General features: G+C 42.2%; 1 protein-coding gene and 1 long non-coding RNA gene across 2 annotated transcripts in view; one reads left to right on the forward strand and one right to left on the reverse strand.

The window, feature by feature from the left end:
- The window catches only part of ZKSCAN5 (zinc finger with KRAB and SCAN domains 5), a 30,068-nt gene extending 23,740 nt beyond the window's left edge, over window positions 1-6,328 (forward strand). Inside the window, exon 8 of the mRNA XM_047089254.1 lies at window positions 6,022-6,328. Coding sequence (XP_046945210.1) covers window positions 6,022-6,065 — 44 coding nt within the window. The 3' untranslated portion in view covers window positions 6,066-6,328. The remainder of the gene's footprint in view (window positions 1-6,021) is intronic.
- On the reverse strand, window positions 70-5,152 carry LOC124519190 (uncharacterized). Its single transcript, XR_006964045.1, has 2 exons — window positions 5,099-5,152; window positions 70-343 (listed from the first exon to the last, which is right to left on the reverse strand). It is a non-coding gene; the product is annotated as an uncharacterized LOC124519190 (long non-coding RNA).
- Window positions 6,329-13,368: the final 7,040 nt, after the last annotated feature.

Here is a 13,368-nt window from a genome sequence, read left to right on the forward strand (position 1 = left end):
AGAGGCTGGATGGTATGTGTTCCTGCTGCATTATTTAGTCTCAGACTTCTCCATGAAACCTCTACCTTGTTTTTGTTTTGATTCTACTAGTGTCAGTTGGCTAGGAGTTAAGTGTGTAAATTCAGGAGAGAAACTGTGTTGGTTGGTCACATCTTGAGGAGAAGGGAGAGGGACCTTAGGGGAATAGAGAAGAGAAGACAGGCCAAACTGTGGGCTGGTTTTTATTATGTTACCCACAAGAAAGAGGGCAGCTGTATCCAGGGAAGGAATTGGACCAAGCTGAATTAAGAATCTTGGGTGCAAGCAGTATGTGTAGCAATTCCCAGTTGCCCTGGAGATAGACCTGCAGAAGATAACAGTGTGCAGAATAAGTGTCAGTTTGAGTTGCAGTTGGGTTGGAAAAAGTAAACAGTAATTAGGAGAAGAAAGGTACATGGTCTGGTCAGCCCTGCCTTGTGGGAAGGTCTAGGGGAAAGAAGATGACATGGGATAAGTTAATTTGAGCCTCTTTGCTAGAGACAGGAAGAGAGTCTGCCTCTGGGCACTGCTTCTGCTGACTGCTGGGCTTACAAGAAACACCCAGTAGATCCTGTTGACTGTGTATGTTGTACGCTGGTGCCCTGCCCAGATCCTTACCAAATTGGCCTGCCTGTCCCCCAATTACTCTGAGTTTTAGCTGCTGGGGGCTCACCACTCTCCTCCTTCTCCAGACACTCTGGAGAATTGTCCTCAGATGATGGGAGCTGCCTCGCTGGAGTTATCTGCCCTCCACACCCCCTAGTCAGTGGCATTAATATGGGGTCCAAAAGGCTGATTCACTAGGTCTCAGTGGGGGATGGGAGAACCCGTGGTTCAGTTTATGCTCCAGAACCCTCTCTTTGTGGGTCAGGCCAGACTTTATCTGAGACTACCTACATCCATGTGTGAGTATCACAGGGTCTCATTAGTAGCATTTAAGGAGTCCCCTGCAAACAGAATCACAAATGAAGGTCCAGGTGTAAGACTTAATTGAGAACGAAAACTGCAGTGAAGACTATCGTTAATGTTTATTGAGGGTTTACCATGTTCTAAACATCATGTGCTTTACGTGGATCATCTTGAATCCTCATATTAATGAGGTGGTTTTACTTAGCACCCTCATTTTACAGTTGGGAAAAACTGAAGTTTCGAATAGTTCATTCAGTTGCCCAAAGTCATGCAGCCAGTATGTGGCAGAACTAGCATTTGAACCCAGCCAGACCACTTTGCCTCCAAAAGCTAAGCTCGTAAGCACTAACCTGTATTATGTCTTACATTATTAAACATCAAACATTACAAAGTGGTGAAACTCTGTTTTTGTTACCTGTGTGAAAAACTTTTGATCCAAATTAATGATAAAATCATAAAGTTAAAGCACCTTGAAAAATTGTGCTGGGTCCCATGCGATCATCAAACCCAACCTCCCACCTGATGGAGGAAGCCCCAGTTTTCTGGCACGTGTATGTAATAGATGCTTAATAACTGTTAAACTGGAGGAGACATTGGCCTGGCAATTGGTTATCCAGTTTCTGCATGAAACCCTTTCAGTATTAGGGAGTTCATTGCCTCCTAAGGCAGGCTCTTACATTTTAAAACTACTCTGCTCACCAAAAATGTCTTTCTCAGCTGAAACTATATTGATCTATAGTCTTACAGCTTTCTCTCATTGCTCCTAGTTGCAAAAAAACAAAAAAACAAAAAAACCCACCCAAAAAACACAAAAAAACAAAACAAAAAATTTAAGACCTTATGATTTGAATGTTTGAAAAGTTTTTTGCTGTTACTCAGTCACCACATCCATCATAGCCTTCTCTTCCAAACCTCCAAACTCCTAAACAAAGTATTAGAGTTATACATTTTATTTCCTTAAGTTTGGACAATTTAGAGCAAGATTTGTTTACTTGAGGTGCTACTTCCTTGTCCTTGTTAACATTAAAATATTGGAAAGGACTAAGGCAAAAAAGGAACAGAACAGAATCTGTGTTCCAATTACATCAGTAAATGGGTGCTTGGAGCATGTTGGTTGAATTGTATAGAAGTGTTTGCTACGGTGCTGGGGCCAGAGACAAAGCCTATGATTGATTCTATAAAAAATTTGTGTTGTTTTTGCAAAAGTACCAGAACCATCTGAGTGAGTGCAACTAGGCCCCGGTCATTAGCTTGAGGTACTTTCCCTGCAGAAGGAGCTTGTGACCTGCACCTCACACCCAAGAGGCTAGATGCCCCATCGGTTTCCTATTTCTTTCTCATTGGCGAGGAAAGGCTTCTAAACCTTAGTCTTTTCCCCACCCTGAGGAGGAAGCGAAATTCCCCTAGATGTGTAGAGGAGGGCTCAGGGAGTCACCAAGACCACCGAGACCTCCACGAATCAGGGGGAGTGGGAGGGTGGGACTGTGAGGCACTTCCAGTGGGCTTCCGGGATGTGTAGGGGTCCTGAAGGCCTGGTGTTCTGCTCACACTTTCGGAGCTCTGGTCTTCAGGTAGCAAAGGGGTCACGAGATGGCCCCAGCAGGATATGGAGAGAAGCGCCTCTTCCCCTGCCCCCACCCAGCCCAGCTTTGTGCTTTGACAAACCTAAACGATGGGATCTTCCAGGAAAGGCATTGGAAACAAAACATAAGACCTTAGCATTTTTGTGCCCTTGTACAGAATCCTAGAAAGACTTCACCAGTAAGTGCAGTTCTGGTGGCTTGGACCTAAGGAGAAAGATCATAACCTAGAGAAGGTCCAGAAGGAGGAAACTACACAAACTAGGGGGGGACCACAGATCTGAATCTGTCAGCTCACATGTAGTAGAACTAAAGGGATACTAGGGGTGCCTGGGTGGCTCAGTCGGCTGAGCGTCCGACTTCGGCTCAGGTCATGATCTCACAGTTCATGAGTTCGAGTTCTGCGTTGGGCTCTGTGCTGGCAGCTCAGAGCCTGGAGCCTGCTTTGGATTCTGTGTCTCCCTCTTTCTGCTCTGCTCTCCCTTGCTCACACTCTGTCTCTCTTTCAAAAATAAATAAAGATTAAAAAAATTAAAAGAACTAAGAGATACTATTCAAAATCAGAATGATACAGGGAGAAAAACTAAGGGTAATAAAGAAGTACCTACAGAGATACAGAAGATATAGCACATAAAAAATTACAGATATTCAAGGATAAATACTAAAATGGAGGCACTAGCATGTTTTGGAATTGATGTCAAGGACAGTTTTACCTCTTTACTTCTGTCTCTTGGTACCTCTGAGCATAATAAATCATGAGTTTGGTGCAGTATAGCAACTGTTCTATCCTTGGTGGGAAATAATACAAGTACAGTATGTATCACTGATTGTAAGTGTGACCAGGAGAAAATAGGACCGCATTAGCACAAACCAGTCCCCGTCTAGATAAATTTTCAGCTTAATCCATTGGGGTTAAAATCTTGTTTCTAAAAGAAACACAAAAGTTACATTTGTTGTACATCTGAGGATGTGCTTCTTTCTGTGCTCAGTACTTTAGGAGGTATGCTGGTATACTCCAGCTGAGGTGACAAAATGCTGCAGACTGGGTGGCTTAAACAGAAATTTATTTTCTCACACTTCTGGAGGCTGGAAATACGAGATCAGGGTGACAGCAGAGTTGGTCTACGGAGCCCTCTGTCTCCTTGGCTTGCTGACAGCTGTCTTCTTGCTGTGTCCTCATACAGCCTCTCCTTTGTGTGTGTGCACTCCTGGTAGCCCTTCCTCCTCTTACAGGGACATCAGTCCTATGGATGAGGGCCAACCCTATGACCTCATATAACTTTAATTACTCCCTTGAAGGCCTCTTCTCCAAATGCAGTACAGTCCTCATCTGACAGATGAAGACGTGGAGGCACAGAGATATTTGACCGTGACTTGTTATCTCTGAAATGGAGCCTGGAGCCCGGGGTCTCTTAAATCCTAGCCTAGATAGTGCTCTACACTACAGTGAGAGAAAAGGTCTGCTTCTGATGTTTTCATAGCTTTCTAATTATCTTTCTGGCAGCAAGTTATGTGAACTTCACTCCCCATTTCAACACCTTCCTAGATAAATATGGGTGACTGGGATGTGGAAACTTGTTTTCCCAAAGTGGTCAATGCAATTCCAAATTGTCCCTGGTTAAATGGTGCTGGTGAGATACATGTATTAGTTATATCATCATGAGGAGACACAAAAGAAGCAGGTATTTGATCCAGAAGCGGCAGGATTTTAGATAGACTCCTCCTAACCTGCCACGGCCCACAAGGATGGTGCTACTGCTGTAAACTTGTATCTTGGAATTTGGCCAAAGGCCACTTGTCACTAATCAAAAGCCAGAGACCTTGATTGTAGGCAGGAGAAACCACACAAAGCAATCCTTATGGACAAAGAGAGAAGACTTGGTCTCTCCTGTCCCTTACTCAATTTGGATTCTATCACAAGGCCACCCTGCTGCCAGACTTTACCACCAACCCCTAAAACTCACCCTATACTGAAGTGGGTGAACTCACTGTTTAAGCTGCTCTCAGTGTAACTCACTGAAATTTTGCATGACTACCTGTTGATTACTTTGCAGTTTTCAAATCTATCAGACACTTGTTGCTTCTCTCTGCTTCCTTTTTACACAATAGCTTGAAACCTTGTTAGTTTTTTAACTGTTGGTGGTACCCTGTCACATGGTTTTGCTGTAGTGATGTCCCTGAGTTTTCAGTTTTGCTGTCCTAATTTTTAAGGAGGGATTTGGGAAAGTCAAAAACTATGCCCCATCACGGTCTTCTCTCTTGTGTCCCTTTGAAAGCAAGCGATACCTTCACCAAAATATCCTGACAGAGTGCCGTACATATGTATCTCATTGGCTAGAATTATAACACATGGCCATGCTTCAAAAAAAAAACAAAACAAAACAGTTTGACAATGGTGTTAAACTATGATTAGTATCAAAGAGTCACTTCCTGGAATTAGAGCAAAAAAGGAAGAGCACATAAGCACAGAGAGATGGAGAAACTGAACCTGAATGGGGCTCTGCCTGAAAGGAAGAAGCAAGGCACCAGTGGTGGACAGGGGCACAGATCTAAGTAGAAGACTATGTACTAAGAGGGTTTTCAAAACTTACAGTAATCCCCAGAAAAACATTTCACATCATTATTCTGGATACACAGTCACATAACCCCTGTAACAGAAACAAGTTTCATGAAATGATACTACATAGAAAATGAAATGTAAATTCCAAATATAATTTTATTAATAAATACCATCTACCAAAGAAACCCTTAAAAAGTACAAAAACCACATTTCATAGCACTTTTCATTAAGTGCATCTCATCACACTTAATGCGATGGGTGTGCTTGCCTGTTCATAAGTTCATTCCAGTCAGGAACACATGAGGATAGGGCCACACGCATGTCAGGTGCACTGTTGAGCCTATGTCTTTTCTTTGTTTTTAATCGTGTCAAGATGGAAAATCCTAGTTCACACAAATAGGTAGTTGTGAATGGTAATAGCAGCAATATGCTCTTTCTACTTAGCAGTGGAAATTCATCTTTAATTTTAATCCAGAATGCTGATAGACTTAATGTCTTATAATAATTCCTCAGTGTGAAGGATGAACTGAGCTGCAATAATTCATTCTCTTCTTCAGGCACCAAGTTTAACTCAATGATTGATTCTGGGGTTTGAAATACAAAGGGATCTTTCATCCAAATATTTTCCTTTATTGATTCAAATTTCTCTTCTGGGAAGTAATGATGAAAGGTTTGAGACAAAGAAGTGAGATGCATCAATATCTCTGATTTTATTTCTTTTAAGCAGTCTTCATTAATAACGTTCTCTTCAATATGCTGCAACAGCGTTGGGAACATATAGTAGCTAGGGCGATTGCTTTTAAGTCTTGCTTGCCACAACAATAATGTCTTTTGGAATCCTAGAATACATTCAAGATACTGAAATATATCATTGTTCTTCCCCGGTACTTTAAAATGTAATTCATTAAGAATGCCAAAAATATCACTCAAATATGCCAATTTTGTTACCCATAGGTCATCTTCAAGAATATTTGCCAAATGAGATTGCTTTTCAGTGAGAAAAATGTAAATCTCATTCCTGAGTTCATATACTCTGCTCAATACTTTTCCTTGAGACAGCCAACGGACTTCTGTATGAAACAGTAAGTGGGTATGGTTAACTCCAATCTCTGAACAAAATATTTCGAGAAGTCGGCTGTTTAAGGAGCTTCCTTTAATAAAATTAACAATTTTCACTGCGTTTTTCAATACATCCATTAGACCTGGTGGAATTCCTTTGGACACCAAAGCTTCTTGATGAATAAAACAATGATTCCAAAGAGCCTTGTTATGTGTTACTTCTAACAATTTTTCAATAACCCTGCTGTGTTTCCCAGTCATATTTGCTGCTCCCATCACTTGAAATTCCTTTACAATTTTTCAAGTTCAATTTATATTGACCAACAATGCACTTTTCTAATTCGGTAAATAAATCTAATCCCGTTATAAGTGAATTTAAACTTAAACAACACAACAGGTCCTCTATAAAGTCATCTTGCCACACATACCTGACATAAATCAAGAGTGTTGGGCAGTTTGCAATATCCATGCTCTCGTCCAGTTGGATTGCAAAATCTACACCAGACTGCAACCGTGTAATAAGCATTGCCTCTAAATGGTTTGCAATTGTACAGATTCGACGAGATATTGTATTATCACTAAGGGGTATAGTTCTTAATTTATCAGCTGATTTATCATCAAAAATTGTACGTACCATATCCATACATGCTGGAAGAATAATTTTTTCAGCAGCCGTGTGAGCCATTTTCTCTTTTGCCACTCGATAGGCAACCAAATATGATGATAATAAGGTTCTCTCATTCATGGTTGTGGACCGACTAATAAATTGTGGGGATAATTCTATGCTATTTCTTCCCCTTTGAAAATGGCCTTCCTCATCTTCATCTTCCGCCTCCACTTTCACTATCACTATGCCTTCCACCTCCTGGGTGGCCTGTGGAGACAAATCTGCGGTATCCCTTGATTCAGCAGTCATTGTTCAGGTTGGAAGAACTGGCTCACTTGATCCAAATAAGGTCCTAGATGTTTTATGAGGCCAGTTTTTGCTATCCTGCTGAGCAGAAAAAATTTAAAATAGCAGTATGAAAAAGTAACATTGTATTGCCATGCTGCTAACATCTCATCCAAGTAGCATGAAGACAATTCACTAAATCCAATGGCATGCCACAGTAGATGCCGGATAACTGCCATTCATGTTAGCTGTGTGTAGGCAGATTCAGTACATCACATTATTTTATGTACACAGCCCATTTAATACCCACGGGAACCTTATGAAAGATACCAGTACCCCTATTTTAAGAAGCTGAGAAAGATTAATGTGCTAACAACATAGCGAAACAGATTCACTACTCAAACCCAAGTCTGAAGCCCAGGGTCCTGTGCTGCCACACTGCCACCTAGTCACTATAAAAAAAGCTATCAGGGGGCGACTGGGTGGCTCAGTCAGTTAAGCGTCCGACTTCGGCTCAGGTCATGATTTCATGGTTCGTGGGTTTGAGCCCCGTTTTGGGCTCTGTGCTGACAGCTCAGAGCCTAGAGTCTGTTTTGGATTCTGTGCCTCCCTCTCTCTCTGCCCCTCCCCCATTTGTGCTCTGTCTCTCTCAAAAATAATCATTAAAAAACATTTTTTTTTTAAAAAAGCAATCTGGTCACTCTTAAAGTGACCAAGTATGGGGGACAGAATTACCCACTGGGGCACAGAGGAAAAAAAAGTTAAAACATGTATTTATATTTTAAAAATACTGAAACCCATTTAGCCTTTCCTGATAGCCCCATTTTTTGGTCCCCATCTCATAGCACTTATATTGTTAGCACTTGTGTTGCTGTTCTTATCTTTACCTTCCAACTATTAAATTTTCTTTCCTCATTTCTCTCCATTTTTAGTGATAGATCTGAAAATTCCATCTGTCTCTGCCATTTAAAGATGAGGAAAAAGGTATCTTGGTCTTTGCTATCTGGGTCAAAGTTCTAAAAGCAGGGACGGGGGAAAGCACACGTTCCTAGACATGTTCCCTCCTGGTGGAAGTATGAATCAAAATGAAGTGAAACTCCAAGAAGTGAAACTCAAAGATAGAGGGCTGAGGTCAGGAACAGAGTCACTCCTCCCTTGAACAGACCTGCATGGAGTGGTAGTGCTCATATTCTGGGCAGAGCAACAGAAAGACTGGGTTTTATTTTACATTTCTTGAATGATCCCAGCACTTAGTCCTCTTTCGACTTTAGACTCACTGAATTGTCTCCATTTCTAGTTTGATAGATGTAATTTTTTGATAGCTTTTACCCTGAAATTTAATTTGTAATGCTTTCATGCCTTATCTCACCTAGACTGCCCCTCAAGAGTAGACTTGTCTTTTGCTGTCATGGTTGCCCTTCAGTCACTTTATGTAGTTCCTTGCAACCCATAGACATTTAAAATATATGTCTGAATACAATGTCAATTTTGTGTTCATTTGTAGAAAGTTCAACAAATTCATTTTAAGCCTGGTATTTCAACACTTGGCAGGGCATGCCATTTATAAATTGAGACTGTGAAGTTATTTGTAAAACATCTGAGTAAGAATGGGAGGAATATTATAACAGTACAACCTTAAGGTACATAAATAAATTATGTGTCTATGGGTAAGTTACTTATATATCTCCCAGCAAACAGTAAGGTTTCATTGATCTGCTTTCCATGTATTCTCCACAACTTGGGTTGACTGCATAGGATCTCTTCAACACTGATCTCTAAGTGTTTCCTTTGGTCCTCTGACACCTTCTCTCAATAATGTAAGTATCTTTCTGGTGGCAGTGTGGGAAATGGAGATGGGGCATTAGGTTTGGCCCAGCTGGATTTTTCAGTTAAATTCATTTATCAATGAATTTACAAGTTGGAAGGGCCCTTTGAGATAATTTAGTTAATTTTACGTAGGAAAAAATGAATGAACCCCACTTGGTGGGGTTTTATTCAAAATCATCCTAATCAGTGTCATACACAGCACTGGAAATGGCCTTCTAGTAGCCAAAACATTTTCCACTGCATCCTCACGACCCCCTTCATTACTCACCACTTCAAGTCAAGCACAATTACCTCCCACAACTGAAAAATCCACCTGATGTGTAAAATCATACATTTAAAATTCATAAAGTTCAGGGGAGCCTGGGTGACTCAGTTCAGTGTCCGACTCTTGGTTTCCGCTCAGGTCATTTTACCCTTCCTCAGTTTGGGACCCACATTTGGGCTCTGCGCTGTCAGTGCGTGGGCATTGTCAGTGCAGAGCCTGCTTGGGATTCTCGCTCCTCCTCTCTGCCCTCCCCCCCTCTGGGCCCTCCCCCACTGGTGCTGTCTCCGTCTCTCTCAAAATAAATACACTATAAAAAAATTAATAAAGCTCAGAAACTGCAAGGGAGAAGAGTGAGGTGTGTGTAATCTTTCCTACTGCATCCAAATCACTTTACTCACTAGGTTTCAAACACTACCACCGTTAATGGTGGTGGGCTTGGAGGTGAGCAAGTGATCTGCACACATTTACGAAGCTTAACAAATTGGTAAAAACCCGAGGAGCTTGATAGCTTCGAGAGTCTTCCTCATTTTACATTCAGGATCTCTAGGAATGAGGGTGGGGGTGGGGAAGCCCTCACCAGAAGGAATGCAAATACGGACAACTGGGGAAACAGAGAAATTGGCCTCGGATCCTGTCTTCCACTATCCCCTGGGGTGAAAACCGAGGAAAGAAGGCCCAGGAAGAGCCCTCAGCGGACTGCCTCTTCCCGGTCCCAGAGGCATCTCAACCTGGCCCAGAAAACAAAACGCGTGCCTTTTCCGCTTGGATCCAGAGCTGTCTCTGCAGAGAGAGACGGCGCTCCCTACGGACGAGGCCGGAACACAGGGCAGGGACATGGACCCTCCACCCCGTCGGGGGGCGGTGATGGCGCGAGGAGCCGCGGAACACAGCTGTACACATCCACCTCTGTCCCCACCTGTCCACCCTGGCCGGACCCACGTCTCACCGTGAACCCCGGAGACGTCTGGGGGTGCTGGGGCAGAAAAGGGAGGTGACTCTTTGGGGGAGGTGGCAAAGGGCGGCGCACTTGGACCCACATCCTCTGCTCATCACAACCTTGATTGCGCGCACATCTGTGAGTCCCACAGAAGCCGGAAGTGCGTCAACACTTGTCTTTCAGAAGAGGGGTCCTCTCTAGGAACGCGGGAGGACTGTGGCCTTGTTCCCCACTTGACGGCCTTGTCCGGCTTTGGGGATCTCTCCCCTTAGCTCAGCTTTTCCCAGCCTGGTGAAGGGGGCTTAAGTTTCCTTTGCTACCATTCTTCTCAGATACTTCTGTTTCTCCTTTTTCTTACTGATGGCAATAATCCTAAGAATTCTAGTTATTAAACCATACGACTACTTAGTGATTTTGTGTGTCAGAAGAACTGAAACAAAAATGTAGACAGAAATATCAAAGTGAAGTCAAGAATGAATGGTTTCACAAAACCAAAGTCGTTGCTTCTCTGGAGACCGTGATTACGTACTGTCATTTGAATGGGTAGTAGTTTCAAAAATTTCATCTATGGGCAATAGACATTCTTTCCAGTACTAGACAGTTAAGATTCTGAGCTTGGCTAAAATTACCAGGGAGTTTTCGGCGTAATAATAATGGAATTGCTACAGTTCATCGAATTTTTTAAATTAAATTTTTAAAATGTTTATTTTGAAAGAGAAAGTGCACACGTGCGAGCAGGGGAGGGGCAGAGAGGAAGACAGAGAGAATTCCAAGCAGACTCTGCACTACCAGTGCTGAGCCAAACACGGGGCTGGAACTCACCAACCATGAGATCATGACCTAAGCCGAAATCGAGTCCAGATGCTTAACCACCTGAAGTCACCCAGGCATCCCCGGTAAGTCGAATTTTGCTGTCAAAATGTTATCACAATAATTATGGCTTTTACCATTACTTTAAGAGTAGGTCAAGATACCTCACCTTTTATAAAACCGTAACTGAGACCTTGAAAGACTGACACACTCTAAATTCCAAGACAAGTCTGAGCACAACGGAAGACCCACAAAAGGAATCGCCACATGCTACAGAGGGTACCAATGACTAGGTGATACTCTGAGTAACCTTCCAAGCCCGAAATAATATCCCATTCTCTTTGATCTTGCTGATATTGTCACTGTTTTCTTTCTACTTCCCCATGACTCTTCAATAAACCACTCGAGTAAATCTTTGCTCCTTCATCACTGACTGGCTCACTAAACTATGGTCCTCCTTAAAGACCTCTTGGTCCTAGAACTTCTACATACTTCCTCAAATCTCCTTCCAGTGTTCCAAGTTGTCTCTAAGAGCCATTACATGGTTATACATTGTTTTTCTTCTTTGTCTAAACCCTGCCCTTTCCCCTTTGCCCCCAAGCCCCATTCCTACACTAAAGTACTTACAAGGTTCAGGAAGATAGGTTATTGAATGCAGACAGCTGGGTATGTTTTTGTATTTATGTAGTGTGTGTGGCAGGGACTGTGGGACCTTTATAATTACTCCATTCGTTGCCTACTGATCTACTGGCACAAGGAACTCAAAGTCGCCTGGCTTCCAGTTCACTGGAACATTTAATATATCTTCTAGAAATGTTCTTCCTGAGAATCAGAACCATAACCCAGAAGACTCTAGGTTTGAAGAAAGCACAAATTCCACCAGTGAGTTACTGAATATTATAGTAATAGGGGCCACTCCTGTTTCAACCTGTTGGTTTCTATACCCAAGTAGTCTTTCTATTGGAGACACAACACCATATATGTTATTGGTTCAATGCATATCATTGCATATACTGTATCCTGAAGGACAGCTCCCCAATTTTCCAAGGTGTAATTTAGCTGTGTCTTCAACATGCCATTCCATAGTTCTATCAGGCTAGCTGCTTCTGGGTGATGAGTAAGAACCATGAATTCTGTGATTACAAGTTCATTGTCAGACCTCCTTGACTATAAACCGGATTCCTTGATTTAAGGTAGGTCTAATGGATAAGGCATTCTACAAACCCTCAGATGATGGTGCCTATGGAGACAAAGCAGTCAGAGAAGACAAACCCATATTTAGAACATGTATCAGTTCTACTGTAATATTTTGCTTCTTTTGTATCTATTCATGCCTACTGTAATGGTGGACATATGGGAAAAATTAATGAAGTGCTCGACCCTTGGGAACCCTAGTAATAGGGGCGCCTGGGTGGCTTATTTGGTTAAGTGTCTGACTTAGGCTCAGGTCATGATCTCACAGTCCGTGGGTTCGAACCCCACATCAGGCTCTGTGCTGACAGCTCAGAGACTGAAGCCTGCTTTGGATTCTGTGTTTCCCTCTCCCTCTGACCCTCCCCCACTCATGCTCTGTCTCTCTCTCTCTTTCAAAAAAAATAAACATTAACAAAAAAGTAACATAGTGTAAGATAAAAATTACAAATTTTGTAAGTTGGTTAATTGTTGCCACCTCTGTCATCTGAAGAACTGCTGAAAGAAAATTTTGCTCAAAAGCAAAATAATAGTCTTAAATTTTTTTTTTTTTTTTAAGTTTGAGAGAGACCATGAGCAGGGAAGGGGCAGAGAGGGAGAGAATCCCAAGCAGGCTCTGTACTGTCAGTGCAGAGCCTGACATGAGGCTCGAACTCACAAATTTTGAGATCATGACCTTAGCCAAAACCAAGAGTTGGACGCTTAACTGACTGAGTCACCCAGGCACCCTGCAAAATAATAGTCTTACCACTCTTTGTTAGGGATTGATGCCTACTGGAGAGAAATGGACTTCTAAGAGAGTGCCTCTTACTGTCCTCTTACTGGAGCAAACTGCCTGAGTCAGCTAAAACTCAAGACACAAACGCACCACTGCCATAATTTGCTAATAAGGTACAACTTGTGGGGAAATGGCAACTCAGGAAAGAACTCCAAACTTATAGCTATCCTAGAATATTAGAAGAGATGTTAATGAAAAGGGGAAACAATGTGTCATCTATTTTCCCAGGGACCTCAACAGGAACAACAGGTATCACTAGGGAGTATATTCCTGTTCAACGCCAAGAAGTTTCTAACTTGCTGTACATCAAGCAATTGACTAAGCAGTGCATCTTCTGTGATGCTGACTCCCTTGCACCGGATACCGTAGACTAGAGAGATTGTGTCACAGTAGAAAGTTGCATTAGGTCAATGACACTCAAAAAGGAAAGAAAGGGTAAGCAGATCAGAACATCCCAGAGACTGATGTAATTTGAAAAAGCATATACGATGCCACACTTTTTTGTGTGTGGATTTTCTTATATTTAATTTGAAATGTCAAAT

The sequence above is a fragment of the Lynx rufus genome, unplaced genomic scaffold, assembly GCF_022079265.1.
Source record: "Lynx rufus isolate CCGP_SWC_20201006 ecotype Redwood Valley unplaced genomic scaffold, mLynRuf1.p SCAF_27, whole genome shotgun sequence".
In the NCBI taxonomy this organism is placed as follows: Eukaryota; Metazoa; Chordata; class Mammalia; order Carnivora; family Felidae; genus Lynx; species Lynx rufus.